Source organism: Varanus komodoensis, unplaced genomic scaffold (genome assembly GCF_004798865.1).
Source record: "Varanus komodoensis strain SLA01 unplaced genomic scaffold, ASM479886v1 scaffold32, whole genome shotgun sequence".
In the NCBI taxonomy this organism is placed as follows: domain Eukaryota; kingdom Metazoa; phylum Chordata; class Lepidosauria; order Squamata; family Varanidae; genus Varanus; species Varanus komodoensis.
The window spans coordinates 15,834,507-15,848,892 of NW_025335798.1; the positions used below are offsets into that span (position 1 = coordinate 15,834,507).

At 38.9% G+C, this 14,386-nt stretch overlaps 1 protein-coding gene across 1 annotated transcript in view; it reads right to left on the reverse strand.

Moving 5' to 3' along the window:
• NCKAP5 (NCK associated protein 5) overlaps nt 1-14,386 on the reverse strand; it is a 640,837-nt gene that overhangs the window by 81,214 nt on the left and 545,237 nt on the right. Inside the window, exon 13 of the mRNA XM_044438433.1 lies at nt 9,415-9,493. Within this exon, the coding sequence (XP_044294368.1) occupies nt 9,415-9,493 (79 nt within the window). The remainder of the gene's footprint in view (nt 1-9,414; nt 9,494-14,386) is intronic.

The window sequence follows — 14,386 nt, forward strand, 5'->3', positions numbered from 1 at the left end:
CTATATCACTTTAAGAGAAACTTTATAAAAAAATCCATAACAGGAAGAGAGTGGAAATTCACTCAGTAGCATTGCTTTTGTCCAACAGCATTTTCACAGCTGGCAACCTACTATGTCTGCCTGGAAAGACATTTAGGGATAGAGATAAAGCAAACATTGTCTTTTTATCTATTGGATCTTGTGAAAAATAAGAGTTCTAACACTATCAGAGATAAGATTGCTAAATGTTTCTTCTCAATTTCTCTCAAAAAGAGTTGATGAAAGAAATTAAAACAGAGATGGATAAGTTTAATTCTCAGTCACTAGAAGATTCCCTGATAAGAGTCTATGGAATGGGGGGACACATCTATTTCACATAGTTCTTTGTTTTATGTAGGATGAATGCCTGGATTGCTTTTTACTTCCTTTTTTCTCTTGTCTTGCTATTCAAAAGGCAAACATTGTGAAGCTGATTTGTACTTTGTCATTCAATCCCATTTCTTGTGCCATACGATGCTGTTCTGACTCAATAATTCATTAAACTACTCACCTAACCTGACTTTGAGTTTTTTAGGTTTTTCTAATGTAAACGGTATTTATTCAAATATGTCAGGCTTAGCAGCTACATTACAGAATGACACATGTTAGATTTAATGCATAGACCTCATTAATCATCCCCTTTCTTTCCATGCCATGTATCTAACTATATTATTTGAAAAGCGCTGTAGAGCCTTAATAGTGATCACCCAAACAGTAAATTACCAAACACAGAGTAAAGTTAATATGGATACTGAGGAGTTACTTCATTTTTTAAACCACAGAGTAACACAATACCCATGATCAGAACAAAGTCAAAAGGATGACAGGAAGTCCCAAATGCTGAAGAGCTCTATTTGGTATTAGGCCTTATTTAGTAATAGGGAATAACTGGTGCAGCACACTCATCCTGGTCCTAAAGCAGTTCAGGTGGTGGCAAGTCATTCTATGCAACCTTTATATTTATTTATTTATTTATTTATTTATTTATTTATTTATTTATTTATTTAAACGTTTTTATGCCGCCCCATTAGCCGAAGCCTCGGGGCGGCTCACATCATTAAGTTAAAATAATTATAATATAAATTAAAAATATAAATATTAAATTAAAATACAACAATACAGTATAAAATAAGCCACCCTGGCCAGATAAAACCAATAATGTTAACAGTTAAAATGCCGCTTGAATAAAAAGGTCTTCGCCTGGCGCCGAAAAACAAATAACGACGGCGCCAGGCGGACCTCTCTGGGGAGCGTGTTCCGTAACTTAGGCGCCACCGCAGAGAAAGCCCTCCTCCGGGTACCCACCCTCCTAATTTCTTTCATGGAGGGTTCCCGGAGAAGGGCCTCCCCCGCCGATCTCAAGGGGCGGCTGGGCATATATGGATGCAAGCGCTCCTTCAGGTAACCAGGACCCAAGCCATTTAGGGCTTTATAGGTCATCACGAACACCTTGAATTGGGCCCGGACTTCAATGGGAAGCCAGTGAAGCTGACGGAGAACTAGAGTCATGTGAACACAACGCCCAGTCCCCGTCAGCACCCTGGCAGCTCTGTTTTGAACCAGTTGAAGTATCCGGACCGTCTTCAAGGGTAGCCCCACGTAGAGCGCGTTACAGAAGTCGAGACGGGAAGTCACCAATGCATGTGTCACTGTCACGAGGCAGTCATACTCCAGATAGGGGCGCAGCTGGTGGATCAGCCAAAGCTGGAGGAAAGCGCTCCTCGCCACTGCTGTCACCTGAGCTTCTAGTGAAAGCTCCGGGTCGAGGAGCACTCCCAACCTGCGAAGCTTGTCCCTAAGAGGGAGTGCAACCCCATTCAGAACAAGGTTCAGTTCACCCTCTCCAAAGCCAGAACCACCAACCAACAGGACCTCCGTCTTGTCTGGATTGAGTTTCAGTTTATACATTGTATAAACATTGGCCTTATGTATAGTCACTACTTTGATGACACTAAACTCTTCTGTTGCAAAGTATACTGGTTCTGACCTAAATGGCACTGGTTGCAACGGCATTGTATAAAAGGGAATGCATTGCTGGAGCATGCCTGGGTTCATTAGGCTGGCTAGGCTCACAGGGCTCTCTCTGCCTGGACTCCTGGAAGCGATTCCAAAATATCCCTTCTGAAATCAAGCACTGGCTTGACACTGGCAAAAGGGGCCCATTCCTCACACAGCACAGGGTGCTTAGATAGATCTGCCCAATTCTGGGAGTAGGTGGTGGACCCAGTGGGGAGCAAGGAGTGGACAATTTCAAGGTTACTAGTGAAGTGTGGCAATTTGTCTGGGTGGGAGGTTTTTCAGGGTGGAACAGGGAGCAGATGCAGTCAGGTGAAGCAAGCAGACAGATTACAAAGTCTCTGGCCTTTCCACTGTCTAGCCCTGGAGCAGCAAGAGCCAGCCTGGAGGGGAAATCAGACACTTTGGCTGAAGGAGGTAGGGGGAAGAAGGTAGCTTTCAGCTTGAATTAAGTTCTGCACACGTGCAGGTGCTTCTACAAATAATGTTGTTCTATAACCAGGCAAGTTTCCACAAAAAATAAAAATAAAAATGCACTTCTAAGGTTTTGTATTGTGCTTGATAAAATGAGGGAAAGAGGGAGGTAACTTGTTCATGACAGTTACCTCCACAATGTTCACCTATCAATTGTAGATAGATAACTTTAATTATTCAGTGATCTGCAATAAGTAAACTGGAATTGGCAGGAGCAGGAGCAACAGTTAGCCAGCTACAGTGTCATTGTCACAGTACAATCCCATAGATCATTTAATGGAGAAATACACTTGGTAAGAGCAAGATCATTCTTTGAATGCCTACCTTTATGTAGCCATAACTGTGGCATCCAGACACAAGAGAAAGCTATCAGCAGCTATCAATCTGGAAGAATTGCAAGGCTTGCGGAAGTAGAAATCAAGTTTAAAAAACAAAAAAATAAAACAGACAGACAAAAAAACAGGGACAGGAAAAAATCCCTCCCTAAGAGGGCAGATGATCCCTACTGACTTTTTGGGGAGTGGAGAAGCAGGAAGAACATCTGGCTGGAAAAATGAACAGGAATATTCTGCACTGTAACATTCTGTTGCATGTTCCACTTACAAAGCTTATAATATGAATGACCTATAACTGACATTTCAGATAGCTATGAACTCTCAGCATTTTTTCCACTGATTTTGTACCTGTCAATTACTATGGCTTGCAACTTAATCCAACCTTCTGAGAGGTCATGTTGAAATATAGGAAATATACTGTATCCATCATACTGTATGGCCTCATAAGAAATAAGCCTCTTTTCATATATGTGAAAGGAGTATTTTATGATAGCTATTTAAATTTGCCAAGGTCTTTATTATTTAATAATAAACAACTGGGTGGGCAGATAAGAACCACAGAAAGATAGGTATAGTAAATTACTACACTCTCCTCACCTGCTTACTGTTGATGTTTAAACAGAAACACACTGGAGAACTGAATTTATAATGCTGAAGTACTCTAAGCATTGAAACTTGATTCTGAACCTTCTATTTACAGTCAACTTTTTTGCTATTAAGCAACCACATGTGAAACTGTCTCATCAAGCTGATCCTGTTTCCCCTTGAATTTTTTCATTACTTGTCTTCCTTTCTTTGTAAGAAAGGTATGGTTTGAAAAATACTATCATTGCTATACAATACCAACAAACCTCAATTTCAAAATCATTTCAAGATGCACTGAATTCTGTTCAACATTTTCACTAAATAAGGGTGCCTACAATACCTATATGAAAGACAGAACATTCTTTTCTGATCAAATTGCTTTTAAATTAAACCACAGGATCTTTCGCAGAGCTGTTCTTGAGAAAAGATAACTGATGTTACAAAATAACTGCTTGCTATAAAGTAGGTATCAAGAACTTTAATAGACTGGAGTACATGGATACTTTGTTTTTAATTCTGAAGAAGCTAAGTTGCTGATCATAGTTAGAAATTCAGTTTGGCTTCTTATTAAAGCATCTCCTTGGTCATTTTCTTTAATCCTTTAAAGAATAGGAACATTATTCTAAGCCAGTTAACACCGTAAGTCTGAGGTATATAATCTCGTAAGCTCTTCTGGATATAGGAAATTGTGCACATAATAACAACAATTTTACTGACTTCAGAATCTCATAGTGATGACATTTATACTGTAAATTCCGATAGGTAGAGACCAGACTTTATGTTACTCTGCACACTGAAGATGCTATAATAAATACACACATGGTAAAATTACCTCACTGGATAACATGTACCTATGTTTACATTGGTTAGAAAACAGGTGCACAGAGGGCAGGGTGGAGTGGACAAAGTGCTAAGTGCTAAAGGAATGACCTACGTAGTTGCAGTGTTATTGCCTTTCCTTTACTCCCCATATGGTCCCCATGCTCTCCAGAGTCTGGTTGAAGGGGCCCCATGGCAGATTTGGGTAGGGTACAGAGGGGGGAAGGTTCAGGTGGGAAGGCTACCAGATACTGTTTGGCTACCAGATTCTATTCTAATGTTGGGCAGATACTATTGGAGGCAACCCAATGTGATTAGTTATGGCTTTTTTTATAGACAAGTGATATTTCAGAGGATGTACATAAATCCATGTGAATGAACCATGCAGACAAGCTGCACTTTGAATGAGATATGAGAGAGATGGCAACTAATGCATACGGATGGAAAGTTAAGCGTTAAAGATTCTGTTGTGGTCTCTTGCAATTTTAAGACTAATAACTATAGATGTGTTGCATGATAGCTGTTCTGTGACTCAAGGCCCTGGCAGCCGCCCAAGGTATCTTGTCTAGGAGAATAGCTCATATGCTTATTGATATGCATTATATTGCCTTCCCAGAGTCTTTTTAAGGATGGCTAATCCAGGAAGCCACTAAGATGTTTCAATCTCATAAAAAACATTTAAATAGAAATTTTTAAGTGTCTGAAAACAGACACTTCACACATGAAATTGAGCAAATCGAAGAGCACTTGCTTGTGACAAAGCCATCATGCCACACTGGAAGTCTACTAGCTGGATTTGTTTGCATGTTTATTTTGCATATTAGCCAATGCTGCCAACCATGTACCCATCCATCTTATGATGAAACTCTGTCGGTTCATGTATCACACTAAACCACAGCGGCCGGGAGACTGCAGGGTAGTTTAGCATGATATCCAAACCCTGCGTGACTTTTCCATTATAAGCCATCTTCTGCAAACCATGGCTAGTAGTAGGATAGCTGAGGTTGGTTTGCATTCAAGGTGGCTTGGCGTGGCATCTGAACCCACCAGGGTCACTTCAGCTTAGAGTATTTTTATCACTGAGGGAGCTGCATGGCAAGACTTGCAGCTGCCCCATCAGCTGCTCCTTGCCATCTACCTTCCCCTTCTGCTCTACGGGCTGTCAGTGTCTCCCCTTCACTGGTACTGTATTGGCACAGGAGCTGTCCCCATTGTGTTGATAGTTCTTTTCATGTTTTTTGTCCATTAAAAATGTGCAAAATGATTTATTCTCATTTGTTTTCTCTTCTATTCTGCACAAATATGCATATTCAAAGGACATATATATCCTTTGGTATGTTTGGTAAATATAGGTATATTTTCCTATATTATTCACATGTTTCATTGATTATTAAACTGGCAAAGCAGAAATAAACCCCACAAGGCAGAAGGTCCCTTCTCATTCTGCCACCTCTTTCAGAATTCACTGCTAAAAGAAGCACCAAAGTAGAGGAGGAATTGGACAACTATCATTTCAACATGTTATAAGAAAGGGAATACTGATTCAACTTAAGAAGAAATACTATGGCCATGTGAATATGCACTCTAAACTGAGGAGAAAACATATTGATCCCATCTGAAGGGATTCAAAAGTAAAATTTGAAGCAGAAAGAAATAGCAGAAAAAACTATTTTTATTTATTTAAAACTTTTATATGCTGTCATCACATGCCTCAGCATCTCGGGACGGCTCACAAGGTACAATTAAAACAATAAAATAACAAATTCCATAAAATATTATATAAAAACAAAAACAAAAAGCGACTGTTAATGATAAAATATTAGTTTTTAAAATAGCAATTAAATAAAAAGGTTTTAACCTGGCGCCAAAAAGAATATAGACTTGGCACCAGGCGTACCTCTCCAGGGAGCGCATTCCATAATATGGGCGCCACTGCAGGGAAGGCCCTGCTCTGGGTAGTTGTTCTTTTTATCTCCTTTAAAGAGGGCGCCCAGAGCAGCGCCTCTCCCGCAGATCTTAAGGGGCGTGAGGACATGTAAGGGAAGAGGCACTCCTTCAGGTGTCCTGGTCCCAAGCCATTCAGGGCTTTATAGGTTAAAACCAGCACCTTGAATTGGGCCCAGACTTCAACTGGAAGCCAGTGTAGCTGGGTAGAGGACCAGCATTATATGAGAATAACGACTGGTCACCGTCAGCAACCTGGCAGCTCTGTTTGTACGAGCTGAATTATCCAGACCATTTTCAAAGACAGCTCCACGTAGAGTGCATTACAGTAATCCAACCAGGAAGTTACCAGAGCATGAATCACCATTGCTAGGCAGTGCTTCTCCAGGTAAGGGTGCAGCTGGTGGATCAGCCGAACCTGTAGGAAAGCACTCCATACCACCACTGTATGGCACTGTGAGGAAGCAATGGAAGCGGATACTTAACCTACTTGCATGGATTTGAGGGACCAGTCCTTTTTCTGTCCCTTTTAAATACTAACTTATTTGTACACTTTGAAAGCCAGGACATTTTTTAAGGGTTGCCAACATTATCACATTTATACATGGACTTGTTAGCGCGTGCTTCAGGCTCAGTCCCATGTTTCGATGTAAGAAAGTCCTGCTAGTCACAGAATGCCTGGCTGGGAATGCTGGGAGTGGCAGGACTTGCTTTTGTAGAAGCATGTATAACAATGCCTCCTTTAACTTTTTAGACACATATATGGAAAAGGTGCAAAGGGGTCATTACTAAACACAAACAACACATACAAGATTAGGAACCTAAGAAGAGCCCTGCTGGATAAAATCAAGCTTCCACCTAGTCCAGCATTCTGTTCACACTGTGGCCAACAGCACTCTCCTGTCCAAGCAACTCAGCAACTGATGCACATAGGAATACTAACAATAGTGTACAGAGATCAGGAATATTAACCATTGATAGTCTTCTCCTGCATGAACTTGTCCCATCACCTTTGAAAGACTTTCAAATTGAAGGTCATCACTATATCTCATGGCAGTGAATCCCATAGTTCATCTATGCCTGTGTGAAGGACTACTTCTTTTACCTCTCCTGATTATCACATTATGGGAGAGGGAGAATAACATCTTTCTCTATCCTTTCTCTACATCATGCAAAATTCTGTACGGTTCTATCAGGTTTCTCTATACTTGTCTTTTTTCTAGACTAAACAAGCAACAAGGTTCCTGGTTTAAAGTGACTTCCAAGTTAAGCCTGTCAGTTTTCATAAAGAAAGTCTCCAAATTAGCTACCTTTGTATTTGTGAACAAAATGGCAAAAAGGATATGCCTGATTGCGTCTTATTGTTCCCGTCAACTGCATTCCTACAGTACATGTCTTTCTTAGTAAGATGTGATTTCAATGCTTACTTAGTCAATCATTTAATTCTATCAACCAAAGGTCATCAGATCATAGTTTCTTTCACAGAAAAATAAGTTATCTTCAGACAAAGAACAATAATCTCCCTCACTTCTCTTCTAGGTTTCTCAGTTGCTTTAGCAAACTGAGCTGACATATATGCCATCTATACATCTATTCTGATCCACCTCTGAGAAGATAACAGATTGTTTGGCCTTCTGTAAACTATGATATTTTAACTATGATATCGTGAATTAAATTGTTCAGCTCTTTCTAATCATTCAGAAATTCCTTCTTTATGTAGTGGTTTTACTACCATCTCTAGGGTTGCCTTATGATCCACAAGCGGCCTATATTTCTGTTTGAAATATTTTATAGTCTGATATAGTGTTTTAAAAAATCCTTTACTGATACAGGTTGTATTTGTGCTCATTCATGACATTCTTAGTAAAATGCAGGACTAGAGATTTCCATCTAAAGCAGAAGAACACATTCACCTCTTGGAAAGCAATTTGTGCATTCACTTTCGGGAAATAAAAAAAATCATTCCAATAGCTAAGATATATAAGTAGCGGCATGAGGTAGTGAACCTTCTACATACCGTATTTTTCTGTCTATAAGACACCCCCATGTATAGGACGCCCCCCCCTTTTCCTACCGATCTCCATTGAGCAAGCTGATACCGCGTGCATGCCCCACCTTGCCGCTGCCACCCACCAGCGTGCTGTGTCACCGCCCCACAGGGGCACCTTGCCGCTCCCCCGCCCATGTGCACCGCTTTGCCCCCCGCCCCCCCGTGCACTCCCGTGGTTCTCCTCTTGGCCCCCCTGTATAAGACACATCTCCAATTTTAGGTAAATGTTTTTATGAAAAAGTAGCATCTTATACACGGAAAAATACGGTACTTCACTTCTGGCAAGGGTAAAAGGACAGCACTAAGAGCAACTGTAATCCATTTTGAATTCCTGATACAGAAGAAAATTAAACACGCTATTGAGCAACAAATGAAAGTTCATAAAATTTTGTCTGAGTCCATATACTTTGTTCAGGGATGATCCTTTAACTCTGATAATTCTTATTACATACAGCTAGTACAACTGACCTATAGTAAGCTGCATGAGTAACACATTCTAACATAATGTCATCTTATATATGAATCAAGAAGAAATGCCTAAAAGCCAAAATGTTCCATTAGAACTGGAATGAAGGGTCAAACTACAGGTTGTAATAATGGTGTTATTGGAGCTACAGCTGTTTATTTGTTTTTCTCCACTATAACCATGCAGTCCTGATTCAGTTTAGGACCATTATTCTTGGGAAGTGAACAATTAAATCTTCCTTCATTCATTTATCCTTAATGTCTACTCCCATACAACCTGTTTGTATGAAGTAAAAACAGAAAAAAAGAGGGAAGAATCTTTGAAATATATTGCAGAACTTTAACCGCATTGATAAATCTATTTTTCAGTACATCTGTGATGTCCAACCAAAGTCTCAATGATGTTAATTGAAAAACATATGTAATTTGAACTTTTGCTTGCATAAAATATTAATGTTTTAACAGGCATATAGAAAAGGAAAAAAAACAATTATCATGGATCGTGTGAATGAATACTAGCACAGATGTTTAAGAGGATGTTTAAACAGACACAGAATCCACCAGATTCAGCATGTGACTGCAACACTGATAAAACCAGACTTAACATTCTGATTTATAACATTCTCAGTTTTCTGAATGGAGACTTACATAATGTCCAAGGAGACTATTAACTGTGCTTTGATACATAGTACTATTTAGTTGTTTTACCTATTAAATGGCTTTGACATGTTGAATCAGTTACTGCGTCTTCTTGGTCTTCCTGGAAGTTTTCTGTTACCACTTTGACCTGTATTGTGAGAAAAAAGTAATTAAAACTGCTTGCAGTATTTTTTAATAATAATTACCAGAAGTCACATGATGTCAGAGCACATCTGTTTAATTTTACTACCCGTATCAACACCGTTTAACTAAGTACAATTTCAAAGGCACACAGAGTGACAATTGAGAATGCACATCACCCTGTTACGAATGACTGGTTCTAAACACTTTTATTGAAATGACACTCTACAACTGTTAACTCTTGGGATGTTAACTAATGGGAAGGCATAATTCTCTGTAAGGAAAGAGTTTCAGCTATGATTTATTTTAGTAAGAATACAGAAATGCATTTGGGTCCGCTGACCCTGAATTTATCTATATTCCAGAATACTATGCATCTTTCAAGTATGCCAAAGGAAGCACGTTTCATGTGCATCGTGGTCTTTCATCATGCAGGTTTGTCATCACTTGATGCTGGTTTCTTTTATAACTCTGGCAAACTGCAATGTCTTCATGCTGTCATCTGGGACAAAGGAAGCCAAGGGAAAATGTGCAAAACAGTGTTCACTTTCCATTCCAGCACTTTCTGGTTTTTAAAAGTTAGACTCACAGGTTACCAGTAGTATTTAAACTAAAAACAAACAAACCATGAGGGTAGTGGAAGACAAGATACATATGGCATATGCTATCTAGTTGAGCTAGTTCCAAGTCTCCAGTTTGCTCAACTGAAACAGAAACAGGAGACATAATTTTATGAGCCTTAGTCCATAGACAGATTAAAAGGGCAATCAGCTTGCTGCTTTACATGCTCCTTTATCATGTAGTGGCCTAAACATACATGGAAACATGCCATTTGCATATCCTTCACCATGGCAGCTGCCTGGGAAGAAATAACTAATATTAGAACACTATTAGCCTCAATGACCTGAGCAAGTCAGCATGATTTTATTACAGCTGGCCCAATGGCTCATTCACATGCACACATCATGTGTTTTCCATGGCCTTGATGTGCATAAAAAGAACCCTTCACAACCAAATAGAGAAACAAGCCATTATATCTTTCCCTACTTCTCCAAATTAGTTGAGTCTGAGGCTCAACATGGAGCTAACCAAGTGAACAAATGAGCCAGACTTGCAGCAAAGCTTTGGTGGTGAGTACATGCCCTTGACAAGGTGGATGTGCCCATGCTACTAAAGGAATTTTGTGTGAAAATTATACAAACACACAGGACAAGTACCAGCACTTTGTATTGTAAGGAGTATACAAATTGCAAAAATAGAGTTGATGCCTCTGATGAAAAAGTAACGTTTTACGTCTACAGCACATGAAAGACACATGAAAAACCCACCTTAGGGTACACTAAAGACAAATAGTACATTTTATTTGTCTACTGAGGTGAAATTAAATGCCTTTTCTCCACACCAAGAAGAACAAGTATCAGTTACCAGCTTGAACTTGATCTCTGAATATGCTTTGCATTGTTATCAAGGGCGACAAAGGAATCAGCTCAGCTCAGGGCTTTGGAAAAGGTTTATGCTGTTCTCAAAAGGCATTTATTGTTTCCTTGTTAGGATAAATAATGCAGCATGGGAAATTTTATTTATTTATTTATTTATTTATTTATTTAGGGGACTTCTATGCCGCCCCATTCGCCAAAGCCTCGGGGCGGCTCACAAACCATAAATAAATAGAATTCAATAAAACAATATAAATTAATAATATAAATTAAGTCGCCCTGAAATGCTATCACGTGCTTGTGTTTTCAATCACAGCTATCCCTTTCACTGATTTTTCTACAAACTGATTCACAGTAAGGCGCAAGCAAGGAAAAGAAAAGGCATCAACAGCCAAGAAATAAGATGCACTATGTACTGAAAGATATTAAGTCATATGAGCTTAGAGGGCATGTTAAAATTTACCACAACTGTTCCATCATCATCTCCATCTTTTCTGAAAGAAGAAACTATAAGCATTTTGTTTCATTCCGATGGCCTTAACATGCTAAGTCTAATTACAGGCAATCCCTGGGTTACGAATGAGTTTTGTTCCTGAGAAAATGGAAATTGGTCTTTAAGTCGAATTTGTACTTAAGATCATGTATAGTCGGCCCTCCAAATTCACAGAGGTTAGGGACACAGGACTCTCATAAAAGTGGAAAAAATGTGACTATCTCTACCCTGCTCCAAATCACCAGTGCCTCTTCTCTGCAGCAAAAAAATGCTGGAGAAATTTTCCTCTCCAGATCAGTTGAGAAGGAAGGATTTTTCAGAGGCCTCCCTCTCTAGCCTTTCACTTCCTCTCTCTCTATGGGGATGACAATTTCCTGCAGTAATTAAAAAAAAGGCTTTATGGCAATTCATTTGCAAGTTCAGTTTGTTCTTAACTTAGAAGTTCATAACTTGGGGACTGCCTATATTTCATTCATCATAGACATTCAAGAAAATTTATATTTTAAAACCTAAAGTTGTAGCATATGATGTAATCCAATCTTCAGAGACAATGTCCTAATAACACTTTGATTTTCAGCTTAACAAAGTTCAGTCTGGAGAAGGAAAAGGTAATAACTTTCCAGCATGACTAATTTGTCCTCAGAAGTTAAAGAGAGAAATTAGCATTTCTTCATTATTTATGTATATTCACAGCAATCTTTGTACTTGCCCGATAAAATGAAGTGTGTTTCTTGAAGATATACCCAAGTCCTAAATGGCTATTATTGTTACATTTGCAAAGACTTCCCAAAATGAGACAAAAAGTCTGCAAATTACTGAATCATTAGACAATAATAAAGAAGTTTGAAAAGAAATTGTGAAAGCAGCATGCCTTAAAAATACTTCTGTACAGTGAAGATATACCCTAAGCTGTCAGTACCATATTAAATGGGGCATAGTTAAATTGAGTGGCTGTGATAAGGGGCTCCGCGTTGCTATCAACGTTCTAGATCAGCTGGATTGAATTTCCTGCATATTGCACATTTCCAGACTTCCATTCTCTCTTATTCCTTTCAGTGACATTACAAGGGCAAACTTAGATATGCATATAATTTGTGGTTTTATAATGCAGGAGACATCTACATTTCCAAAGAAAAGATGATACCACAGAAGCTACAGACCAAAAATAAAGTAAAGTAAAATATTAAAAAGTAGCAGGGGTCAAGGAAAAAGTTTTCGAAAGCATACATATTCAGAATACGGTTTGGAGAGACTTAACAAATGACCTTGTATATATAAGAGAAAGGCTTCTACTTCTGTACAATTCTAGCTGTAGCAAAGCCTTTATTTACATGAAAACATAATCCCACACACATTTGCTTGAAGTGGAAAGGAAGAGGCTGTTACTTTTAACCTTAAATACCCTAAACATCAATGCTAAGCTAATAGATTTTCCAGTACCCATTATAAAGGGCTGCCAAAATGTGATTTACCTTTAGAATATATTCCAGGGAAATGTGTAATTCAAATTTCAAGCTTCCAAAACAGTAGCGTGCACAGGACTTTAATCACTCACCTTTTACAGAGTGACAACAGAAAAAGGCTTAGAAGAAACCACTGAGAAGCTTGACGTCAAAAATTATAGGATGGCTTATTTTAAAGGAATGCCAAATGAATTCTAAAGACAGCCACTATGGATTTCATTAGATTCCTTAAACAGGATTTCCTAATTTAAAAACAAACAAACAAACAAACAAAGGTTAATAGCAGCCATGAGGATTCCCTGTTTTATGGACCGTGACCACGATACCTAGAAATAGGAAGGTTAACATTTTCCCATGTCAGCATTTTTCCAAGGAAAATTCCTCTCCCAGTGCTTGTTATTAACTCTTTAATTGCATGCAGATAAATAACAGCTGGGGAAAATTTTCACTGGAAAAATGCCATGGAAAAGGAATTAACCTCCTGAGTGCCATGATTCTGATGCAAATTGTTCCCCTGGCTGCCTTTAACCCTTTCAAGAAAAAGAAAAAAAACATGGGAGAGTCTACTAAGGTCACCTCTAGTTCGGCTGTAAGGGATGGGTCGTTCAGAGCTTCATTGCAATGAACACATACCCCCACTCTGGATGTGACTTAAGACTACTCTATGACAGTAGTTATGAAGCCACTGCTCTGTTCAGGAGCACATGTAGTAATAGCTGTTTTACATGTACCCATTAGCTCAGGATGGAAAGCAAGACAAATATGGAGGCATTTGGAACTAACATTTAAAGGCTTAATGCCTGTGGCAGATATCAGAGGCCTGTGAGTGACTGATGTCTTTCTGAATCTACTCCTTTGTACATCTGTCTAGGCTGAATAATACAATGACATTTATCACAGTTAAAAATGCACAGAAGTAGAAAGCACTTCTGATATTTACACCTGTGGGGAAATGCAAACACTGCCAAATCCATCAAATATGATTTTATATATTCAACACATGTGAAGCATGTTTTCGATATGTTCAAAGTGGCCTAAAAACATTTAAAAATAGAGGTATAAAAATCACATTTAAAACAGTACAGTTCAAACACACACACAAACCAACCAATCAACCACAGCCTCTCTATATAACAAGATGTTATATCGTCTCAGCTCAGGAAGCAGATCATTCTGCAGTAATGGGGAGAGTCCTGTGCTATAAAGCCCTTTGTTCTAGGCATGTAACACCTTATCTCACATCATTTTATTTATTTATTAATTAAAACATTTCTATGCCGCCCCTTGCCGAAGCCTCGGGGCGGCTCACAACATACAATAAAATGCACAATAAATTAAAACAATAACAATTAATATATATATATTAAAATAAAATAAGCCGCCCTGGCCAAATAAAATTTCCATGGTATTAACATTTAAAATGCTGCTTAAATAAAAAGGTCTTCGCATGGCGCCGAAAAGCAAATAACGACGGCGCCAGGCGGACCTCTCTGGGGAGCGCATTCCAT